At 37.3% G+C, this 23327-nt stretch overlaps 1 protein-coding gene and 1 long non-coding RNA gene across 2 annotated transcripts; both read right to left on the bottom strand.

Annotated features, from left to right (window-relative positions):
• Positions 1 to 8235: 8235 nt before the first annotated feature.
• On the bottom strand, positions 8236 to 8756 carry LOC147477342 (uncharacterized). The gene is made up of 3 exons (XR_015207821.1): positions 8631 to 8756; positions 8390 to 8560; positions 8236 to 8298 (listed from the first exon to the last, which is right to left on the bottom strand). It is a non-coding gene; the product is annotated as an uncharacterized LOC147477342 (long non-coding RNA).
• Positions 8757 to 10747: 1991 nt separating this feature from the next.
• Positions 10748 to 12070, bottom strand: LOC147477341 (uncharacterized). Its single transcript, XM_086585981.1, has 3 exons — positions 11814 to 12070; positions 11299 to 11659; positions 10748 to 10774 (listed from the first exon to the last, which is right to left on the bottom strand). The coding sequence occupies exons 1-3, from the start codon at positions 12068 to 12070 to the stop codon at positions 10748 to 10750; spliced, it is 645 nt and encodes a 214-aa protein (XP_086442107.1).
• Positions 12071 to 23327: the final 11257 nt, after the last annotated feature.

The following is a 23327-nucleotide window of genomic DNA, read 5'->3' as shown; positions in this document are numbered from 1 at the left end:
AACCTTTAGTTCACCAAACAAACAAACTTTTTAGTTCAACTAATGAACTTAATTTACCAATGATTAAATCCGAGCCTAGTGAAGATTCACTATGTCCTTAAGACATATTTTCCCCCTCACGGTGCTTGAAGGTTGATGAGAAACTGTCTCCCAAGATAGAACAGATTTCCTTCTATAGAAAGCTAGCACTTCAATTCTATAGACTCAGCGAACACAACATAGTATTTGACTAAGAACAGAGGGAGAAGAGAAAGATCAGAACTTTGTGTGTTCTGGTGTGTCTTTCTCTCCAAATTCATCCACTATTTATAGGTGAGTGGTGCCTCTTCGAAACAAAAATGGAATCCATTCAAAAAAGTGGTTGGGCTGTAGTGGCATATCCACTAGTTGGAGGTTCGAGTCTCCATATTGTCAAATTTGGTTTTGAATTTCAAAGAGTTGAAAACTAACTGTCCGTGTTCGAGGCAAAGAGATAAAGACGGAAGTGATAATCGCATGCAACGAATTTAAATCCGGATTGGAAAAGATAAGAAGTGATAAGCACCCATTTAAATTTGGATTGGATAAGGTAGGAAGTGATAAACACCGTAACTTGGAACAAGTGAGACGAAGAGCGATAAAAAGCCCGTAACAAAAACATAACTCGTGAAGGAAAAAAACAAAAAGAATAGTGTCGTCTTCTCCTTATCTTCTTCTTCTCCAACAGTATTCCGTCGAAAGAAAGTGGGGTTGTGGAATCCTTGAGGGTTGTTCGTTGTGTTCCCTTGGCCAAGAATCGCATGGCAACCGGTTTCGAAATTGTTTCATGTCCACACTACGGCCGCCGATTGTTATTTATCTTTGGTCCTTGGGTTGCAAGTGGAGGATCAGACCCCACGATCTGGCTCCTTTTTGGATTTGTGGTATCTCCCTTGCTGTGAACTCCACCACTTAGAAAATTGTAATTGTTTCAAAATTACTCTTCTAGACTGTTTATTTGTCTTTGAAACAAATGTCTGGCAGATGATTAATCCCATCTTCACAGCAGCTGAAACTCAAAGATGGTACTTCCGTAAATTCGAAAACTACCCGCAAAAACTCAAAGATGCCCTTATGAATTCTGCATGGATGAAATAATCCAGCTATGGATAGCTCAAGGGTTTATTCCACTAGAGAACGAGACCCATCAAAAACTTGAAATCACTGATGCTGTCTTATTTGAGACGTTTTGAATAATGACTGTTTTTCAGTACATGAATGGTGGACCAAGGTACAAACTGAATGAATCCGTTGTTTATTTCTTCTCTGATTGGCATGAGGATGAGTATTTTAGAGTTGGCAACAAAAATTCTTATATTTCTGAGAAAACTCTCCATTTTTCGTGTCGCGATAGTATTGATCCATTGACTTTTACTATTGCGTTAGTACGGTAAAGAAATTTAAGTCCAACACTAAACTGATGAAATTGGTAGATGAAGCAAAGATGTTTAAGTCTGGAAGACGAAGCGAAGGTATCGCCAGGGACCACGCCAATGGAGGGGCTCGAAAAATATCAAAACTGTGACCAGAATACGGAGAACATCGGAGAATATGACTAAGCAGTGTCAATGATTTTCGATAGTATGAACCAGGTATGATAGTATTTTTTTATCAGTTATTGCAAACTTGTGTTTAAGTCTAAAAAATTGATGAAATCAGATATTTTTCGCCGCAGGTTAAAACGGCGGTAGTACGGGCCAAAGAAATTCATGAAAAAGTTACGAAGAAAAGTATCGTTCCGAATGAAGTCAATGCCGTAGAAGAAATAGAGAAAATGAAGATACTCAACCGAAAATTGGAAGAGGCAAACAAAGCGTTAAGCGGAACCAACAGAGAGTTAGAAGACGAAAACAAAAACTTAACCGAGCGGACGGAAGAAGTCGAGCAGAGATCGTACGAAAAATTTGGGAAAACCTGTGAGATAATGGAAGAAAACAAACACTTAAAAGCAGATGTGATAGAATTAAAGTCACTTGTGGCGACCAAAGATCAGGAACTTAAACGTGCGCAAAAAGAGGCAGAGAAAAATAACAAGCGAATGACAGATTTAAACGAGCGGCTCGGCCAAGATCACGTGCAACTAGCACATTGTGAATCGTCCGTAAGACAATTGACAGAGACTTTAATAGAAACGGGAGATGAACTAGAACGTGATAAGATGAATTACAAAGATTTGTACGAGTTGTATATGCGAAAAGTTTGTAAGGAACCATTGGATTTGCCCAAACCAATGATCATGTGATTGTGTGTTTGTAATACCATAGAGCTAAAGATTTTTTTTTTTTATAAAATAAAGTATGTGTTGGCAATTGAATATCATTGTGATGTCAGATAACATACCTATGGAAAATTGACAATGTTGTTAAATTATATAGATGACTCGAAATAGAATGAAACGCCCCCAATACTAACTTTAAGCTTGCAAAATTAGATTGAGCGAAAAACGCCCGAAAGCGAAGCGGGGTAAACTTCAACGGGTAACTTTGATGTTGACATAACGCGAGTAACCGACTAAGAGAGCGTAACAGCATTCAACTTTGACTGCCGAAATTAAACGTGGTAATTTCATCAGATTTTGTCGGAGCGATAGTAACGACTAAGCGAGCGAAAAAACGTTCAACTTAGACTGACGAAATTAAACGTGGTAATTTCGCCAGAGTTTGTTGTAGTGATAGTAACGACTAAGCGAGCGTAAAAACGTTCAACTTAGATTGACGAAATTAAACGTGGTAATTTCGCCAGATTTTGTTGTAGTGATAGTAACGACTAAGCGAGTGTAAAAGCGTTCAACTTAGACTGACGAAATTAAACGTGGTAATTTAAAATCGCCGATTTTGTCGTAAATAGATAGTAACGAACTAAGTGGCGTAACGTAAAACTTACTTAGATTGACGGCTTAAGCTAACGCGGTAACTTTGTCAAATTATGTCGTTAGCGATAGTGACGAACTAAAGCGGCGTAAAAGCGTTCAACTTAGAATCCGCGAAATTAAACGTAGTAATTTAAAATTTTTTTCGTAAATAGATAGTAACGATTAACCGGCGTAAAAGCGTTCAACTTAGGATCGATCAAATTAAACGTGGTAATTTAAACGATTTTGTCGTAAATAGCGATAGTAACGAACTAAGCCGCGTATATAAGTTCAACTTCAGGACCCATTTAAAACTAAACGCGGTAATTTAACGATTTTTGTCGGAGATAGTAACGACTAAATGAGCGCGTAAAGCGTTCATCTTAGACTGACGAAATTAAACGTGGTAATTTCGCCAGATTTTGTTGTAGTGATAGTAACGACTAAGCGAGTGTAACAGCGTTCATCTTAGACTAATGAAGCTAAACGCGGTAACTTCGTCAGATTATGTCGTAGCGATAGTAACGAACTAAGTGAGCGTAAAAGCGTTCAACTTAGACTGACGAAATTAAACGTGGTAATTTCGTCAGATTTTGTCGTAGCGATAGTAACGACTAAGCGAGCGTAAAAGTGTTCAACTTAGACTGACGAAATTAAACGTGGTAATTTCGTCAGATTTTTTCGTAGTGATAGTAACGAACTAAGCGAGCGTAAAAGCGTTCAACTTAGACTGACGAAATTAAACGTGGTAATTTCGTCAGATTTTGTTGGAGCGATAGTAACGTTGCGATGGAAACAAAATTATAACATTAGAACTCAGGTTTTTCGTTCAATTTGTTAATTTTGTTCGCTCATTTAGTAAAATAATTTGTTGCGACAAGCCAGAAACGAACACTGTCAGGGGCTGTCGAAAATAAACCAACAATGTCAAGGCCCTATTTCGCAAATGACCAAGGTTTATGGATTGGATGACGCTTTATCGCGGGAAGTTGACCCATATCATATATCATGTGTTTGACAAGGCACACACTTCTCGGACAAACGCTTAACATCTTTTGGCATGTATGGCCACCAATACCATTGGGTCATTTCTATGTGAGTTAGACTTTGCCCCCGGGAGTGGTGTTCACATAGTCCTGAATGAATTTCTTCGAGGCCTAGTAAATTGTTCGTTCTGCCCAAACAACGAAGGATAGGATTGAGACTTGTGCTGCTGTGATAGAGTTTTTTAGACATCAGGAATTCTTGAGCATTGTCAGCTGCATGATCGTCGTTGGTAGATACCGAGACATTATTAGTGCCAAGCTCGTTGGAATCATTTTACAACATAAGTGGTTAATCCAATGTTGTCATAACAGTGACGTCTTGATTTTCCACGGATAAGTATCCGATAGAATCAGGATGCCTTACATCATAACGCGGATACTGTACAGTAATGATAGATGTAAAATTTCATGCAATTCGTTGAATGAAGTCTAAATAAACGTCCATTCTATCATTGCGAGCCGCATATTATCATTCAAATTGGCTAACGACTAGCTTAGAATAATTAATCGTAACTTAGTCCCTTTGAAGAGTTGTCATTATACCACAAATGACAGTTTCGGACTAGGCCATATTATTTGACGTGTCAAATCCCCAATGTAGAGACCTCTCAATTATGTCTTCATTCAGCTTCAAGATGACACAAACAAGACCGGAGGCAGACTTATTATGCGAACCATTGGTGTAAATCTAGCAAGTAGCTGATATATCCGATAAATATTTCAAGTCATCGCCCTCGGGAGGTAATGATAATTAGAGATCGACGTTTTCCTCATCGAATAATGCTTTCGACATAGGAATATCATCAATAAGAAAATCAGTCATTAGCGAAACCAAAGTTTGTCTCTGTTTAATTGTATGAGTGTCAGAGACAATGTTGTAAATGCTAAGGTAACTTTTCCATTCTGCGACTCGATCCGTAGACGTTACGAAAAAACTTGCGCGGATATTCGACAAGTATAAACTTCGACTATTCCTTCTTTGAAATAAGCTTAAGACGTTTGACAGCATGAAACAAGGCCAGTGTAATATTTTCAATACAAGAATGCCTCGAGACGTATGACGGACATTATCCGCAACAGATGACGAAGAATCGTCAGAAGCAATAACTTCGTGCTGAATAATTTGGCGCATCGGTGGAACGGTAGCCGGGTCGTATGCAATTGGATGTTGAAAAGGAATAGGAGGGAGTAGTTCGATACCGCCAGGTTGACCTGGAACCGCACACTCGCGATGATCGTCAGTAAATGCATCGAGAACTTATGCTCGTTGAGTATTCGTCATAACTTTTGTAGAACGTGATCGTCGGTTTTGTATAAGAACCGCAGACGGCGCCAATTATGTTTCGACCAAATATGATCAAAACACTAAGTGATGACGAAAGAGGTGAATAACGTAGAAGAGTAGTGATGAGAAAAGTGATGGTGATTGAGAGAATGATGAGACTGTACCTTTCGGTTGCCTACGTACCAAAATTATCGGTGGGATCAAGTCTCAAGAACGTAGTTCTGAATGAAAAATAGTTTGGTATTTATATAGGTAGAGTAGAGAATCCTTGTAGCTCAAGTATTCTTGTAGTTTGAGTCATTGTGATAGAATATAACTCTCAACTGATAATTATCTCTTTTGATAAGAAACAAATCTGGACATAAATTAACGTACATTAGTGGCAAGCCATGTGGTTAAGGTTCAGCCTTAGACACATGAGTTAATGAGACTGTACATCGATTCATAGTATTGCGAATTGGGCTTTAGCCCTATCGATTAAATAAATAAAATAGAGACCCCTACTAATGGACGTTTGCCACATAGGTGGGGGTCGAAACACCACCCTCTCTTTGTCATGCGAACAAAGTTCACATGGCAAAGAAGAGAAGAAAAATCAAGGAAAACTTGGAATAAGAAAAGAGTAAGCGGAATGTATAACAAAGTGTCGTGTGAACGTAAACGATAGGAAAATGGACAATCGGAAAAAATTCGTAAAATATCGGAAACGAAATAATGTCAAACTAACATACACGGGACGCATTGTAGTTAAAAAATGGCTGAAAAATGCACAGAAAAAAATTCGAAAGAAATTGATTGCCGAAAACTGTACCGAACGCGTCATGTAATAATACGAAAGTTGATTTTAACTACACGTGTCACCGGAATAGCGATACTAGGATTAGACCGATGAAATTATACGTAGGGGCAGTTTAGTAAGAATAGGAAGAAAAAGAAATGAAATACGAATTGGATTCAAATGTGAAAACTTGAACGAATTAGATAAGAATCCCGGTTAGATAAGAATCCAACTAGCAAGGTAAAACGAAGTGTCGTGCGAAAGGAAATGATAGGAAAACTGATTGTAGAAAAAAAATCGTGATATATTGTGTATTAAATAATTTTAAACTAATTTATATGAGACTGCAATGTAATTAATTGATAGAGGGTGAAGCGAGAATTAAAATAAGTGACACCAAAAAATCAATAAAGAAAACCAATTTTTAGCCAGGATTTGCCGACAGCCGACCTTAGATTAGATTTTAGTTGGTTGGACTGGACTATCTTACACTTAGATTAGATTTTGCTAGTCCTGTATTAAGATCAGTTTAAATAAACTAACTTAAAGCGAAAAGACATTCTCAACTGGCTAGCATTTCTGCTTTAGTTAGTTGGACTGGACTGTCTTACACCGAAAGATGGAATTTTTTCTAGCAAGTTATTAGTAAGTTATCACATTTCTGTAAAGATGGATATCACATTTCTTTGTCCACCAAAATTTGTTTGAAACACTTACGACATTTAGGAAGAGATTACAACAACCAAAGTTAGTTAAATCGAAACTTTTTAGCGTCTCAGTGATCCATCAAATAGTCAGTTTATTCTCTGAATTCTAACTTCCAATTTCTATTCCATTTGAGAACAAGTTTGAAGTTCAAAGAGGTGACATATCAAGGAGCCTTTATTTTTTCCTCAAAAAGCAAGTTGGGCTTTGGCAGACCCTCCAAGTTTAACTTGGATTTAATGTTTCAAGGTACACAGACGTTACACAGTCTCTTCCTGGCTTCTGTAATAATCTAGTTTGTAGTTACTACTACGAAATTGACAGAAAACAAGGAAAAATCGGAAGTGTGCTTAAAATTGTTTCTATCAAATCTTTGTAAGGGCTGCTTTGACTGCAACATATACAAATACAGAACCGTCTGTAGTTCTCCAAGCAATCCTACAAAAAACATAAACTGACAACTTCCCCAACTTAGCAGGTGGTTAGTCCAATGAACATGTCAGCAAGAACAGAGGATTAGGAGATAAAATCCCCCAGTCCGATAACACTTCAGTTATCCAGATAATAAGAGATAAAACACTTAAATAACAGTTAAGTTAGCTAGATAATATAATAATAGATAAAATCCCACAACCCGAAGAATCATCCCAACCCACTACAAAACCCCTAGTATAAAGTCATCAAAGACACAAGTTTTAGACATGAGACAAAATGAGATCATCTATTAGATGTTCCATGATAAAAAAAAACCCCAATTAGATAGAAACACCAACATTAACACCATCACTTCTTTCTCTTCTGCGTCATTGCAAGTTGTCGTTTTGTCAACTTTGTTGTGTCAATGTCCATGTTATCTCCACTATTTTCACCACCATCTCCACCATTATCTTGACCACCCCCACTATTTTCACCAACATCTCCACTATTTTCACCCCCACCTCGACTTTGTGAACTTTCTTGAATATTTTGTTGGAATTGGAGAATGTTGTATATCATCTTCTCACGTGCTAACATCCCATGAACATCTTGGGTTCCTCCTATGTCCAACGATTCTTTAAGCAACCTTGTCGCTTCTGTTACAATAAGTTCCTAAATATAAAGTAATTTGACAATTAAATGGATATCACAAATATGACTAACATTAGATATATTATATTTTTCGAACATAATGAAATCGAATACGAGTAGGAATAAAAAAAAATATATACATCTTACCCAGTTTACAGGTGGAAGTCTATGAACTTGTGAAAAGTGCTTCGGATTCCGCATACGAGGATGGCTAATATTGTTGAACCAATCTATGTATCTATTAACGCAATCCGAGGAAGCCACAACACGTTCACCATGTTCAAACTTAGACAAAACATGATTATTCCCCGACGTCCACAATCGGGAAAAAGTGTAATGATTCACATTGTATTGCACATTTGTTTTTTTACTACCATATTTAGGTTGAATCGGCCTACCAGGAATCGTTTGAACATATCCAACTGGCGTAGAACTTCGGTCAATATTGTAGCCTTCAGCTATATCAACCACACACAATAATTAAAAAAAAAGTAACGTCGTCTAATGGTCGGATGTCACGAACATCTTTGTAAGGGTCCCAATAAACCTAACACACAAAAATTCATAATTGTTATTCTCTTCCATCATTTTACAAACTAACAAATTATAATAAGAAAGTATTAAACTTATATCCTTACTTCTCTAGCTGATAATAAGTCTATCTCCTCCCGAAGGTAGATCAAAGAACACATTGTGGCCATTGAAAGTGAGGGATATACCATCCACCGTCTCATATGAGGCATATCCCTTTTAAAGTCCATATTGATCATGGGAGAATTCTGAAGATGAAAGTGTTCATACACCCAAGCCTACAAAAGTATTTTGTGAACAAATCAAATTTTAAAAATGAGATAACTCCCTACAATAATAAAATACTACTTCCAACAATGTCATACACCCGGAAACTTGTCTCCCATTTCGTTGAGATGCTTTTGCCAACTCCCTATATAAATAAGCCAACGCAGCAGCACCCTAAGCATACTTTGAAACATTGTCAACCTCCAGCAACACCTGCAAGTAAAAAAGTTAAGTTAAAATGGGTAGTAAAAAAGTTCTTATTACCTTAAACACTTGGTTTTCTCAAATTATCAAGAGTCTCCTAGTGGTAATGGTCATTCAATGAAGAAAAATCAAATCTTGCAACTGCCAATAAAACATCACCACATATCAGCTAAACACGTTAAAAACTTATACATTATAACATTGAAATAAACATAACATTACCAGATAACCCAAAGCTTAACACGTTTTAAAACTCATTTTTCATTATAACGTCTTAAAAATAGGAAGAAGAATTTTTAAAAAAAAAGGTAGCTCACAATGTTGTATTTTAGAGGAGGAAGAAAGAGAATAGCCGAAGGAAGAAAGTGAAAAGTGAAAAGTGAAAAGAGAAAACAAAGTTTTTAGTTTTTGAGGCCCGGGGGTGTGCCCAACGATAATTTTAAATTTGGGGTCTGCTTTGAGAAAAAATGGGGTCTGCCTTGAGATGGAGTCTGCCTTGAGAGATATGGGGTCTGTATATAGTCCTTCCCTAAAATAAGTTATTTACCGGACCCAATTCGGAGTCGCATTATTTCCTTCCTTCCAATAAAAGGCGCAACGCGAACCCAAATACTTTCACGACACTGGCGAAATATATGCTTTTCACTTTCCAGGTTGGAATTTCGTCAATATCATTTCGCCAACTTACTGGCATTTCGAAACTTTGTCGATAAAACATTTATTCTCCACGACGGTTCAGATGGAATTTCGCATTATTCTTATTGAAGTTGACGGATTTCTTATAACTGAAAATAATGTAAATGCATGGATCTCTTTTGCCATACAACACGACGTAAAAGAACTCGCGTTTTCTTCAGAAATTTTTGTAAAGCTTCCTTGTTGCTTCTTTACTTGTAGTACCTTAACGAGTTTGACTTTGGCTTATAACGAGCATCTTGAATGGCCTACTACCATTAGTTTTCCAGTGCTCTTCATCTTAAGGAGATTAAGTTTAACGACGTGAATGTCATTAAGAATCTTCTCTCGAACACTACATGTCCTATGCTTGAAGATTTATTTATAGATCAGTGGAAGCTAGATAATATTCATAATGTGATTTCTATTTCTATTCCTAGTCTGAAGTACTTGACGTTACTTTGTGACGATGAGGTTAGCGTGAAACTTTCAACTCCGAGTTTGAGAGATATATATTACGACTGCAAGGTGGCTCCGGTTATTAGTTCTGAGGAACTTTCGTCTCTTGTGGTGGCTCATTTTCAGTTTGTTTTGTCGAATTTTAATTCAAATGAAAATTTTGGAAATTTATTTTATAATTCTGCGAGTATGATACTGAAGGGGTTGTGTAATGTGGACTCACTTGTTCTTGGAAGGGGCTTCATTGAGGTACTTGTTTTCTTTTGTTATGTCATATGGAAGTTCTTGTTGTTATAGTTTAAACTACTTTTAACATACGTTTGTGATGTTTTTTCAGAACCTCTCTAGGAATGGGGATTTGCTACTAGCATATCTACCTTCCTCATATTGCAGCCTAAAGGATTTACATCTCGAAATGTTTCCTACTAGAAACCATTTCCAAGTGGTAACCTTGTTACTTAGGCTTTTCCCGAATCTGGAAAATCTAGAAATAAAAGTGTTTTCAGAGGTAAAACTAAATCCTATATCATGTTTTGTTTCCTACGTACTCATATTTTATGTTATGCAAGTAATGCTTTTTTGTCTTGTATCTGCTAATAGGAAGATTTGGCATCCTCAAACATGGAACAGAGTTTGCAGTGGAATGAGATTCCTGCGGGTGACTTTTTGAAGCACCTTATGGCCGTTGGAATCAAGGATTTTGAAGGGTGTCAGTTCGAACTTGATATTGTTAGATAATTTCTTGAGACAGTAAACGTCTTGGAGGAAATGTGCATCATCTACTCAGATAAAATGAAAGGATATGGAAGAACTCAAAACAAAATTCATAAGAAGTTATCATCATTCGGTAGACTTTCTCCTCACGCAGTAATATTATATCTGTAAATCTGTCCAAAGAATTATGACATGAAAAATATAATCTTTGGGGTTTTCTTTTTCTACTTCTTTTTATTTCATATAGTCTATGTTCTGACTTCTGACCCCCAGTTTATAAAGACACGGCTACTATTCTAAATGAAGAAAATATGGTGTTGATATATCTACATTTTAATGCTTGTCTTTACATACCATTTGTTTCCTCTTTTCGGGTGTAATCCCCTTGGTTGGTCGAAATTTTCTGCTCTTGATAACTCTACTATTATGGTAAATATAATGGCCAATGCATGTAGTCAGGGGCGGACCCAGCATTTTAACTCTTTCCGGGCTAAACAACGATAACCAGTCTTAAACAAAAAAAAAAATAATAGACACATTCCAAAGAAACAAATGAAACACCAGAATTCACAACTAGCCAAATATATATACTAATTCATCAAAATATCTAATCAAGTTCGACTACAAATCTATTTAAAAAGCAAAACTACTTAAATGGTATTTTTATGAGTCTTATGGCGCCAAAATCATCTATTACCAAATCCAGATCAATATCATTAGCAAAATCTCTTTCAATGTAGATGACCATTGAATCTGCTAAAAACTCATCTTCCATCTTGTTTCGAAGCTGTGTTTTGATAAGTTTAATGGCTGAGAATGCCCTTTCTGTAGTTGCTGTAGATATGGGAAGAGTGAGTACAAGACGAACCAATCTATCAATCAAGCGGTAGGACTTTGACTTTCCAGTTTCAACTAATCTTCTACACAGCTCAGACATCGTGGACATATTATGGAAAACCAAATTACGACAAACATCAATCTCATAGTGCTGCAGCTGAGTCCTCAATATAAGTAACTCTTGATCACTGAAATCTCGAAAGTAAAATCTCTTAGCAAGACTGCAAATATCATAATCTTAAATGATCTGAAAACATCTTTAGGGGTCAAAGCAAAACTAAGAGTAAAAAGCTCTATTGTTTCCTCGGTGAATCTACTTTTCAACTCCATTAACGAAAAAATCTATGGCAATCATTATATATATCCACACGATACCGATGCTCAAACGTTATGCAATCATGTTGTTTTTTGACAAGAACGACCGCTCCCCCATCGTTATAACGTGCATCCATATCAGGCATATCAATGTTATTCTTCTTGCAAAACAAGTCAACTTCACAAAAAAAAGTGCTCCAACCATCGTCTCTCAGTTTTTGAAGGACTACTTTTGGGGTAGAGACTAAATGCATAGCGTTAATAATGTCTTGAGATTGATCTTGCAGAGCTTTGCAAAGTATGTCAGTGATTCCCATAGTCTTATATACCAAATGTAACATGAAAACAAACTCAAACGATCTAAGTGCAATAAGATTACCCTTAGCTTCCCCCCGGTTAGAATAATTAGTTGATCCGTTTTTTGTGTTGTTCTCAAGAACATGAGAAAGTGCACTAAATGAAACTATCAAACTCTTTACAGATCGAAAATGGGAGCTCCAACGAGTAGACCCAGCTCTCTGCAATGTCGTAATCTGATTCTCCCCCCTTCCTGTCTCCAGTTCACCATAATCAATCAATTTTTGAATTTCTTCGACTTGAACAACTAGTAACTCAGCTTGGCGCTTAGGAGAAGCCTTAAAATAATTGACAATTGTGCCCAACTTCGAAAAAAACAACCAAATATCTGATACATTGATCTTATGCACTTTTCAGTGTTTTTAGAAGTTGACTTACTACGTGCTAAAACTCAATAATTCCTTACTCACTGTTTTTTTTTTCTTTGAGAATGTCAATCTAGTTCGAGTAGGGATTTCGTTCCAACTTCTAAGACAAGAATTTAAATGATCACAACTGGAATCTACACTTTGGAGAACTAAGTGAGAATGATTTTATAGATAGATTTTTTTTTACACAAGTTATCTAAAATTTGTAAGTTTGTTTATAGTTAAATGAAAGAGAGAGATAGATAGGGAAGGATTAATCCTACTCATGCAAGGCCTAGCTACAAGTCTTTTAGAAACAGTCACTACCATCTCAAATCCCTAACATAATATACCTATCTCTAAACATATCATGCTAGCATGTAGAATTGAAATGATATTTCATCTCGAAATATCATTCAAACTCCTAGTTCTACTTTTACAACAATTGATCGATAATTGTCAATCTCTCATCATTTTGGGACAGGATGAAAAATAGAACCTAAGTCTTTTAAGTAGTGATTTTGGAATCCTAAATTTGTAGCATGATCCTCACATGAGCATCATTAACCCTCCCCTTGGGAGAGTTTTAGCTCATGATCCTAGGATTGAATTAAACTACAAGAAGATATGTGAAATGAAAAAGAAAGAGAATGAAACAAGAAAACTACCACCTGTTTACCTAAATGAAGAAGAGTTTTTAAAAACTAGAGAGAGTTCCCCCATTAACAAGTTACAAGCTTTTCTCTAAAAACTAAGAACTAAAAAACAAAATTAAAGACATGGATGTAAATGAAAAGTAAAAGTCAAGGAAGTAAAAGCTTCCAACTCCCAAAATCAGCCCCCCTTTACATAAGAGATCCTTTTTCTCTTCTCCCACGTGAAACACTCTCCTCTCATTTATTTTTCACTTATCCACAACTAACCCCCATTTGACACCTTTCATTTTTTTAGATAATCATCACCTAAATCCAACTAACTCATTAACTTCATGCAAGGTGTCAAATTTGCACCAATTATTTGCACCTTTGTCTTGACTTGCATGATGACTCATCAAATCTTATGGGCCCGCCTAGTGGGTCCACGCGACATGTCCAGATGGCAGTCCGGTCTTTTGGCATTTTACAACTTCCCCGCCTATTTGTAGAGTTCATCGCGACTGATCGTCGGAGCAGCTCACTCGTCGATTCGAGTCCCGGTTCAAGAGATATGAGCTTCGAAGTTTGATGCTTCGCGGCACATAATCCCGCTTCGACCGGATTCTCGTATTCGTACTATTTGAGTCTTTTGGGCTTTAGTCCGAATTTGTTGGGCTTCACATGGGCTTGATCGGAAGGCATGTGTATACTCCCTATTCCGTGCTTAAATGTTTGGCTTTATCATCATTTTTACATTAGTTGCTCCAACCCGCAAAAAACACGAAAGATGCGATTATTTCATGATTATTAAGCACAAAATTGACCCGAAATGTTATGTCTCTACAGGTTTTATAATAATACGTTTTGGATGCTTATCACACCACTCTCAAACAGCATTTTGCTTGTCCTCAAGCAAAGAAGAGACATTAAAACAGATAAGTGGCCAAAACTGTGCATTCTAAGCTAAGTCTCGTTTCACAGAGTGCGGTTACATTGACCATATGCAACAAGGCCTTAAACCACTAGGAATTCCCTAGTGGACGAGTTATAGCCTCGTGAGAGTTTTCCAGAGAAGATACTCACAAACTTCATTTATACTACAATGACTTAGTAACAAAAGCTTGTTTCCTAAATTAATCTCAAATATCTATACATCTCCTTAGCGGGGAACGAGGATTAATTCTTTTGAAACTCAAGTTAATATGCATACAATAATTAAAACATCTACATATGAGTATGCATTCAGTGAATTTACATGAATTGAATTGCATGGCGGGCTGTTTTCGGATCCTTTGGAGAGTGTACCTAAATGGGTTCTCACATGTATGTGTAGAAACACAAATTCGCCATAATTTTCCCACTCGGTTTTGTTAACTCCAAATGCAGTGGGCACACTTTTCCTCACATACTTGATGATAGTCAGAGGAGCCGAGGTCGATCAATCACATCTACTACTTATTATCACACCATCCTACTCCTAATTGAGCTAGAGGTCTTTATTAGGTATTATGGGGCTTAGGTGATAGTGTAGAAAGAAATGGAAGTTGAAGATCAAAAATGATAAGTATAAGAGAATAAGGTCTTCAAGATATTTACACTTGAGAAATCCTTGTTTTCTTTTCCTGCTCCTACCTGAGTTTTCCTACCTTGCTCTTAAGCCTTATTTCATTTTTTTTTTTTTTTTTTTTAATAGGCTTAAGAAACATGATCCTGTTTATTTATTTATTTTTATTTTTATTTTTGAAGCAGGTAACTAACTTTTATTTGGAACAAGTCTTCTTTTATTTTTCTACATTTCATCCTATTTCTCATACTCATCACTTAGGTAGGTTCTTTTATTTGGGGTTAATATATGGGTAAGGAATTTTTGGTGAAAGTGAAAGGTTTGATGAAAGGTTCAGTGAAGTGACTAGCGGTAAAATTTGTAACAGGTAATAATTTATAGCTATGTCGATCCAAAGAATGCCTAAATTCTCGCCTAGGTTCGGATGGTGATCAAGTAAGTCGATGCGTGATTTTCTCTATTCGGAAAAACTACTCCTCTGTGTCATTACTCACAAATCACTCATATCGAGGCTTTTGGTTAGATTCTCTCACAGGATTGATAGTTTAAGTAGACTAACCGTGGTTTCCGAAAACTTATTGTCATGTACAATCAATGATACTCGCATGAATACTCATAAAAAGATATAAAAACTATTGCATTTATTAGCTTAAGTTTCTTAAAACGAATCATAATTCAATGCTAATGTGAGACTTCTAGATAATTTTCATCATTGAAAAAGAAACAAGACATTGTCACTAATTACATTTACTAACAAGAAAATAGAAACTATATACAGACTACAAGTTGCCTTTTTTTTTTTTTTTTTTAATATATATATATATATATATCACTCCCAAACAGAGTGATGATTAGTCTTCGAAATAGAAATAGATAAAGAAAGGAATTACCTGATAACCGTAAACAAAATTAGAGCTGGATTGTTTGGAACGTAAAGTTGTGGTAACATAATATATTATACGTAAAAAAAAAAAAAAAGAAAAACAGAGCACACTATATACAATTATATACGCTAGATATATGTACAATTCCCTACTCAAGTTTACCATCCAGGATGTGGTGAAGGTCCGGCCTCTTCTTCAGAAAATGCATTTCCTTAGTATCGCTACAAAAGATAACGTGATTCCCAAATGGTGGCCCATTCTTGTTCACCGATTCGCTCAAATATTTCATCATCTTATCATCGCTTGATAACAACGAACATGTCTCAAGTATCGTGGAGGACGTTTCCATTGCCTAAACCTTAATGAACAAATTATCTTGTTTGCTGGGCACATATAATCTACTTTGACCCAGTCATGAAAAGTAGCTGAAAACTGTGGGAAATGTGTCTTCATAATTCGCAAGCGCTCATGTAAAAGTATATACTGATCCCGAAAAGTACGAGCTCGTTTCAAATTGGAGATAACACAGTTTAAGATATCAAAGAATGTATGACCTCGAGCAAGCGCATTGAAGACTACACATGCAGCATCATTGGCGGTAGAAAAATGCCAATCTCCCATGATGTTAAGAAGGATAAACAACATCGCATTTCCCATGTTCATGGTCATGCTGGCTAAGGGAATGGTGATGTCCGCCATCCGCCAAGTTTAGTTCCTTCATCTTTAATTTCAAGACCGCACCGTGATCTTTGCGCTAAAAGCAGGCCATGAAAAGGAACGAGTAGAGTTGTGATAAATGTATGGCCATGTTGTTGCCGCCGCGTGATATGGAAGATCTAAAGTCGTAAGTGTTGCCTCTCGAAAAGACATGGTTTGTGCCACCAACTTTGATTGTGAATCCGCCTAAGAAAAAACCATGAGCAAATAATTGAATGCTGGTGTATCTTCCATATTAGCATAAAGTAGGCCGCCAAACTTGGAGAATAAGTTTGGTCGGGCTAAATAACAAGGAAGACCACCCGATGTTAGTAATGCAATCACGGAAATGAAGTCCATAAGTATTGGAATCCATCATGGCCTGAAATGATTGCTCGTGGATGAGTTTCGAGGTGTCCCGTTTGATGAAGATGCTACGCTCGATGAAGATGCCATGTTTGATGGAGTGGAGTGATGGGGAAAGATATGAGAAGAAATATGTCCAAGAAAATTTTGACTGGATGGAGGAATGAGTATGCAAGAAGATAAAACCTTCTGTAATCAAGTTTAAAAGAACACGTTAAAATTGTTATTATCACAACTTGAAATATGATGAAATACAAAGATAACAAAATTTTTAATTAAAGGCGCACACGATGAAATACTTAATAATCATAATTTTATTTTATTTATTTTGGGGAAAGTTGAGTTTTGTAAAAACAACGCGAAAACCTTTTTTTTTTTATTATTATTTTTTTATGGTTCGAATGATGATAAGGATGGTGATGGGAATGCAGATTGTGGACAACACCGCTCAGCCATTAATTTGTTGGCTAAGCCGGATTTGAAGGGTTCCCCGCCGCCGAGATCGTAGTTTGATTCTCTATTAGAAGAGTGTGATTTTCTAATGACCGAGAGAGTTTCCAATAGTGCCTCTTGATCAAAGATCATGCATCGCTTTGACGCTCTTGGAAATCCATAAGACTTTTGATGATGATTTCCGACGTATGCGTGGAGTTCCCTCATTCCTTGATGAAGAATTTGAATACCTTCCATGGGATTAAAAATGTTCTCGACATGGCACTTTCATCAAAGAAATGTGCAGAGTTTGAGTTTTGGCCATCCATTTCATCTGGCGACCAAGAACCACCGGCACAGCCTTTGTGAAGTATTGTAACAAATGCTCTTTGAAGAGGTATTTCGAGAAACTGGCTGATAACCCCAACGCATCATAATTTTCGTGGACTAAAGTAGGCGAGAGGTGCTAACCTTTTTGTTCTTCTGGTGATTGCGTTCCAGAGGTGTTGGATTATACAAAAATCATCTCTTTGATTCTGCATAATCCAAAGTAGGTGTAATTGAGGCTTGGTGACTTCAGATTGGTGTGACGCACCCACCACATTGTGTCCCAAACCAAAGGAGCACGTACCGTTGATTTTGTTTCAAAGAGCGCTGAAGAACAACGGATTTTTATTTCCGACTTCGCCATGAGATACGGTGGCCCGTGAGTAATTTTTGACGGAATTAAATGGGGACTCTGAAAAGATCGAACCCCGAAGTCATTCATTGAATTTGAAGTATGTCGGAGATAACTTCCTTAGTTAATTCAAAGCGTTGTCCATAGGCATGGAAAACAGAATTTTCCATTTTCAGTCCGCTAAATTGGTAGAACATCAAGACCAAATCTCTCGAATAGGTCAGCTCGCATGATATAGAAGAGGCATCCATCCTCGACGCATAATTTCGTGTCATAAAAAGGAGAAAATCGCCATCATCAAAAAAATTTCAAGTAGTTCTTCTCGGTACTATCTTTCTTGGTTGATCCATTTGGAAGGATAATTGATGGAAGGATAGTGTAGAAACCGTGAAATGAGAATGGCTGAAATGAAGAGATTTATAGCAAATATAGGATCCGGGTACAAATCAAGATGTCAAGTGCATCTAGATCTCAACTTACAAGTGAAACATGTGATGTTGGTATCCCTAATTATGTACAAAGAACTATGGGTATCCATAGTATGTCTTTTCATGTCGTGTCCAAAACAATTAATGAGGTCTTAAAATGATAGAGAATACGGAGGAAAGTTTCACAGGCGCTTAGACCTACACGCAATTTCAAAATTTATGATCATACCTCAATAATAGAAGATAGATAGAATAATTGAGCCGCGCGTGCTTGACAAGTGTTAGGCGCACCGTAGCGTCGCAATCTTCTCTGAAAACAATAAGTTAAGTTTGATTTATTTTATTGGCGCTATTGATTTTTCTTATTTGTTATGGTTTTGATAACTATTTTATGTTTATGATAAGGTAAAAATACAACTAATATACCCAATTTATTAAAAGGATGCTCCTCCATTTAGTAATGTGAACTTCGCATAAATGGTTGAGAATTATTTAACACACCATAGTAATATACAAAGCGACAAAGGGAAAGAGATATGGAGGTTACATAGATCTAGATATTCCGATGAAGTTATGCATGATCGACAAGAGAATAATGACAAATACCGTTATCACGAATATCGCGGATGTACCCATTCACGCTGTTCCTTTTCCAATCGCCGATCGGATCCATTGTTTTGAATGAAAAGATAATATGTGAAGATTAAGCTTTGATAGTGAGAGAATGAGGTGAGTGAAGGGTGATGAGGAGGTCGGAATTTATAGGCAAAAATCTGACCGCTTTGGATATCCGACCGCTTGTGGATATCCGGATTTTTTTTTTTTTAATAATTACGATGGAGATAACATTTGGGTTTTGTGACCGCACCGGATTTGGGTCGGTTCTAATTTTTGGTCCAAGCCCAAATGAATTCGAAATTTCGCTTATGTCCCAAAATTTCAACACGAATTTCGATTCATTTCAATTCCAAATTAAACTAATCGAATGCTAAAATGATCGGCATTAAAAATGCCATCCATCGAATATGAAGAAGGCACCTTCAACCCTTTTTTTTTTTTTTTTTTTTTTTTTTTTTTTTTTTTTAATTTTTTTTATTTTTTTTTATTATTATTATTTTTAATTTTTTATATACAAATGTACAAGTGGAGATGAACGTGGCAATGTACAAGGGAAGATGTATGTGTCATTATACAAAAGAACGCGACAACAACACCGACTACAAGAAGAAAAAAATCATTACAAGAAAAATCAAAGTAACCATCATGTCGCCTCGGGCTTAACCCAATCCAGCCGACCGTGGGCTTAACCTTTTATGTTTTGGGGCCTAGGGTTCGGATCGGTACCATCCCCGACCCAATGTGCAATGGTCTAATAATAATATTACCCTTAGTACATATGGTATAGCTCAAACCGCCTCGAACCGCCATCAAATAGAAAACTATTCGGGTTGGTTCGGTGAAATCCATTGCCCGTGCTGCGAACGGGGACTATCCGATGTTGTTCATCACGACTCTCTTTGTGCACAATGCAAGGGTGAAAATAAAATACACGAGTATATACATGTGGAGTCTTTTTTTAACGCCGATCCTCAAGACGAATGTGAGTCTTTTAACGCCGATCCTCAAGACGAATCCCACCCCGCGGGGAGCAACGGACGACGACGGTTTATCCCGCCGAGCTGGTGTCGACAATAATATACCTTATACCGCTCATATCGGATAGTAAATCAAGACCTGACAGAAAGGTGTTTGACAATTCATACACCACCCCATCCTTCGCAAAGACGCCGCTGAAAGCAAAAGTACCGCGACCATTACCTATTCGAGATGGGTGAGATTTACACCAAATGATGAGCTGGAGTTCGCGAGGAAGAGAATAGAAAAGGGAAGAGAAGGAAGGCTGGGAAATTTTGGTACCCATTGTTTACCGTAAGGCACGCTTGCTCGATGAACGTAAGACATTTATACTCAGTTCAAATAGAGTTTTTGTGGACTAAGGTTCCGGGCGCTTTGCAACCAACCACACACTCTAGGAGTTTTTAGAGAAGAAAATAGAAGAGGGCCGGCTACCCTAATGGTGTACTTTCCTTGTTTTAAACACCGAAAAAAAAATACACCAGCAAATAATCTTTAGTCTTTATAGACCGGATCTTTGAGAAGAGTCTTTTCGACATCCGAGAACGCAACTCATGATAATGTTTAAGGCGCCATTTACTTGAAATTCGCTGTCATCGCTTTCATTTTTCAAAGAGATAGCCCCATAAGGTTTGACAGCAGAGACAAAGAAAAAGACCGCACCATCGAAGTTTTTAGTTTTCCCGGAAAAATGTGTAATCTCGAAGTTGTACAACAAAAAACTTTTGACCAATTTTGAATTCTTTTCTTAATATGTGCTTATCATGCACTCTTTTCATGTTGGCTTTATAGGATTTCGAGAGATCATAGGCATCAATTCAATCTCTTCAAGCTCATTTAACCGCAATTTTCGCTTCTCGCCGCCGCGATCGGTATTATAATTTAGGCTTTTGATAGCCCATGAGCACGATGCTCGAAGTTCAACCGAAGATGACAAGGTTTACCAAAAACGAGGCGTAAGGGACATGCCTATAGTGTGTCTTAAAAGTCGCTCTATATGCCCACAAGGCATCGATAATCGAAGAGACCGGTCTTTTCTAGATGGATTAACCGCCTTTTCTAAAATTGATTTAATCTCTATTAGAGACTTCTACTTGGCCATCGGTCCGAGGATGATACGGAGTTGCCACTTTGTGAGTAACTCCATATTTTTTACTAATGATTCAAAAATTTTATTACAGAAAATGTTTTCCCCATCACTAATTATAGCTTTGGGAACGCCAAATCGAGAGAAAATATGTTCCTTTACTTAAAAATACGACCGCTTTATGATCATTCACACGACATGCCAACGCTTCAATCCATTTTGACACATAGTCAACAGCTACTAGTATGTATATAGGAAGCCATGACTATTTGGAAAAGGACCCATAAAGTCGATCCCCCATACATCAAAAATTTCTACAATTAAAATTGGATTTAAGGGCATCATATTATATTGAGTAATGCGCCCTAGTTGCCGACAAATGGTTGCATGCTTTGCAATGCTCGTGGTGCATCTTTAAACATCGCTGGCCAATAAAATCCACATTGTAGGACCTTTGGCTGCAGTTTTCTTTACCACTCGAAATGACCACCACAAGATTGTTCATGGCAAAAGGATAACACGCCATTATGTTCCCAAAGAATGCAACGGCGATCGCTTGGTCGGAACAATACTTAAAAGGTAGGGATCATCCCAAAAATAAAATTTCACAGTGGATAAGAACTTCTTTCGGTCCGCTCGAGTCCAAGATGAAGGGACCTCCTCGGTAACTAGGTAGTTTACTATATCAAAGATACCAAGGAGATGAAAAAATGGAATACAAATGTTCATCCGAAATGAATCGCAGATTGGTTCGACTCATTATTGACATCATTAACGAAGTCGCGATAAATGGTCCGCTACCACGCTCTCGCAACCTTTTTTATCTCTAATTTCTAGAGTAAACTCTTGCAAAAGGAGGATCCATCGGATCAACCTCTCGCTTGGCATCTTTCTTTGCTAATAGATAACGCAGTCACCGCATGGTCGCAGTAGACTATTGTAGAAGAACCAACTAGGTAAGGACTAAAACTTATCCAGGCATATACAACTGCTAGAAATTCTTTTTCGTGGTGGTATAGTTACGCTTGAGCGCCATTAAGAGTTTTACTAGCATAGTAAATGACAATTGGCTTGTTCTTCTCGGCGCTGCCCTAAGACAGCCCAATAGCGAAGTCACTCGCCACACATTAATTCAAAAGGTTTAGACCAATCGTGGTTGAATTATCGAGTGTAGTCGTATGCACTTTAAGGTCTCAAAAGCTTGTTTGCAATCGAAAAGTGAAGTCAAATACGACATCTTTAAGTAAGAGATTTGTTAAAGGTCGGGCAACCTTTGAGAAATCTTGAATAAATCTCCTATAGAACCCCGCGCGGTCCTAAAATGCACGATTTTCCGAACCGGTTGGTATAGGCAAGGAAGCAATTTTTTCAATCTTTGCTTTATCGACTTCGATTCCGCCCTTCAAAACAATGTGACCTAGTACTATTCCTTTGTAACCATAAAATGGCATTTTTCCCAATTAAGAACCAGATTTTTCTCTTCACAACGCATTAAAACCTTTTCAAGATTTGATAAACAATTATCAAAAGAATTACCATATAATGAGAAATCGCCCATGAAGACTTCCATAAAACGCTCAACCATATCAATCAAGATATGAAGCATACAACGTTGAATGTACCGGTGCATTGCAAAGGCCAAATGGCATTCGCTTATATGCAAAAGTACCAAAAGGGCGGCAGTGAACGTTGTTTTTCTTGGTCGCCAGGATCTATGACGATTTGAAAATATCCCGAAAAGCCATCAAGAAAACAGTAAAATGCATGACCCGCTAACCGCTCAAGCATCCGATCAATGAATGGAAGTGGAAAATGATCCTTACGAAAGTGATCGCATTAAGTTTTCGATAGTCAATGCATATTCGCCACTTCACCGAATGCGAAATGATATGCATTCATCTTTATCATTTCGCATACAACCGTAATTCCGCACTTCTTGGGAACAACATGGACCGGACTTACCCAAACACTATCCGAGATGGGGTAAATAATACCGCATCAAATAACCTTAAAATTTCTTCCCGCACCACATCCTTCATGGTTGGATTTAGACGACGCTAAGGTTCACGGATGTCTTGGCATTGTCTTCAAGATGTATGCGATGAGTGCACACATTAGGGTCAATGCCTTTAATGTCATCGAGACCATCCAATAGCGAACGGTGTTCTTGAATGACCTTAATTAAACGCGGATTCCCCGACAAGTAGTCAATTGTGATGATATGATAATTGGGTGACTACCATCCGATCTAATTGTACGATTTTTAAGTCCGGAAGGAATAGGTTTTAAGTCGTAAGGGGAGGAGGGGTATTAAAGATTCTTGAGGAAAGTCGCCTTCCATAGAGAAAACAGATTTATGTTCATCCCAAGTCGCTTTGATAGGATGGTAGTAGAGTCAATTGGTGGTATTGATTCTAAAACTCATGTACCTCCTTTGAATAATCATCAACATCAAATTCGAACC

The sequence above is a fragment of the Coptis chinensis genome, chromosome 9, assembly GCF_015680905.1.
Source record: "Coptis chinensis isolate HL-2020 chromosome 9, ASM1568090v1, whole genome shotgun sequence".
In the NCBI taxonomy this organism is placed as follows: Eukaryota; Viridiplantae; Streptophyta; class Magnoliopsida; order Ranunculales; family Ranunculaceae; genus Coptis; species Coptis chinensis.
Note: the sequence above shows the minus strand (reverse complement) of the source record. Positions and strands in the feature narration are given on the sequence as shown.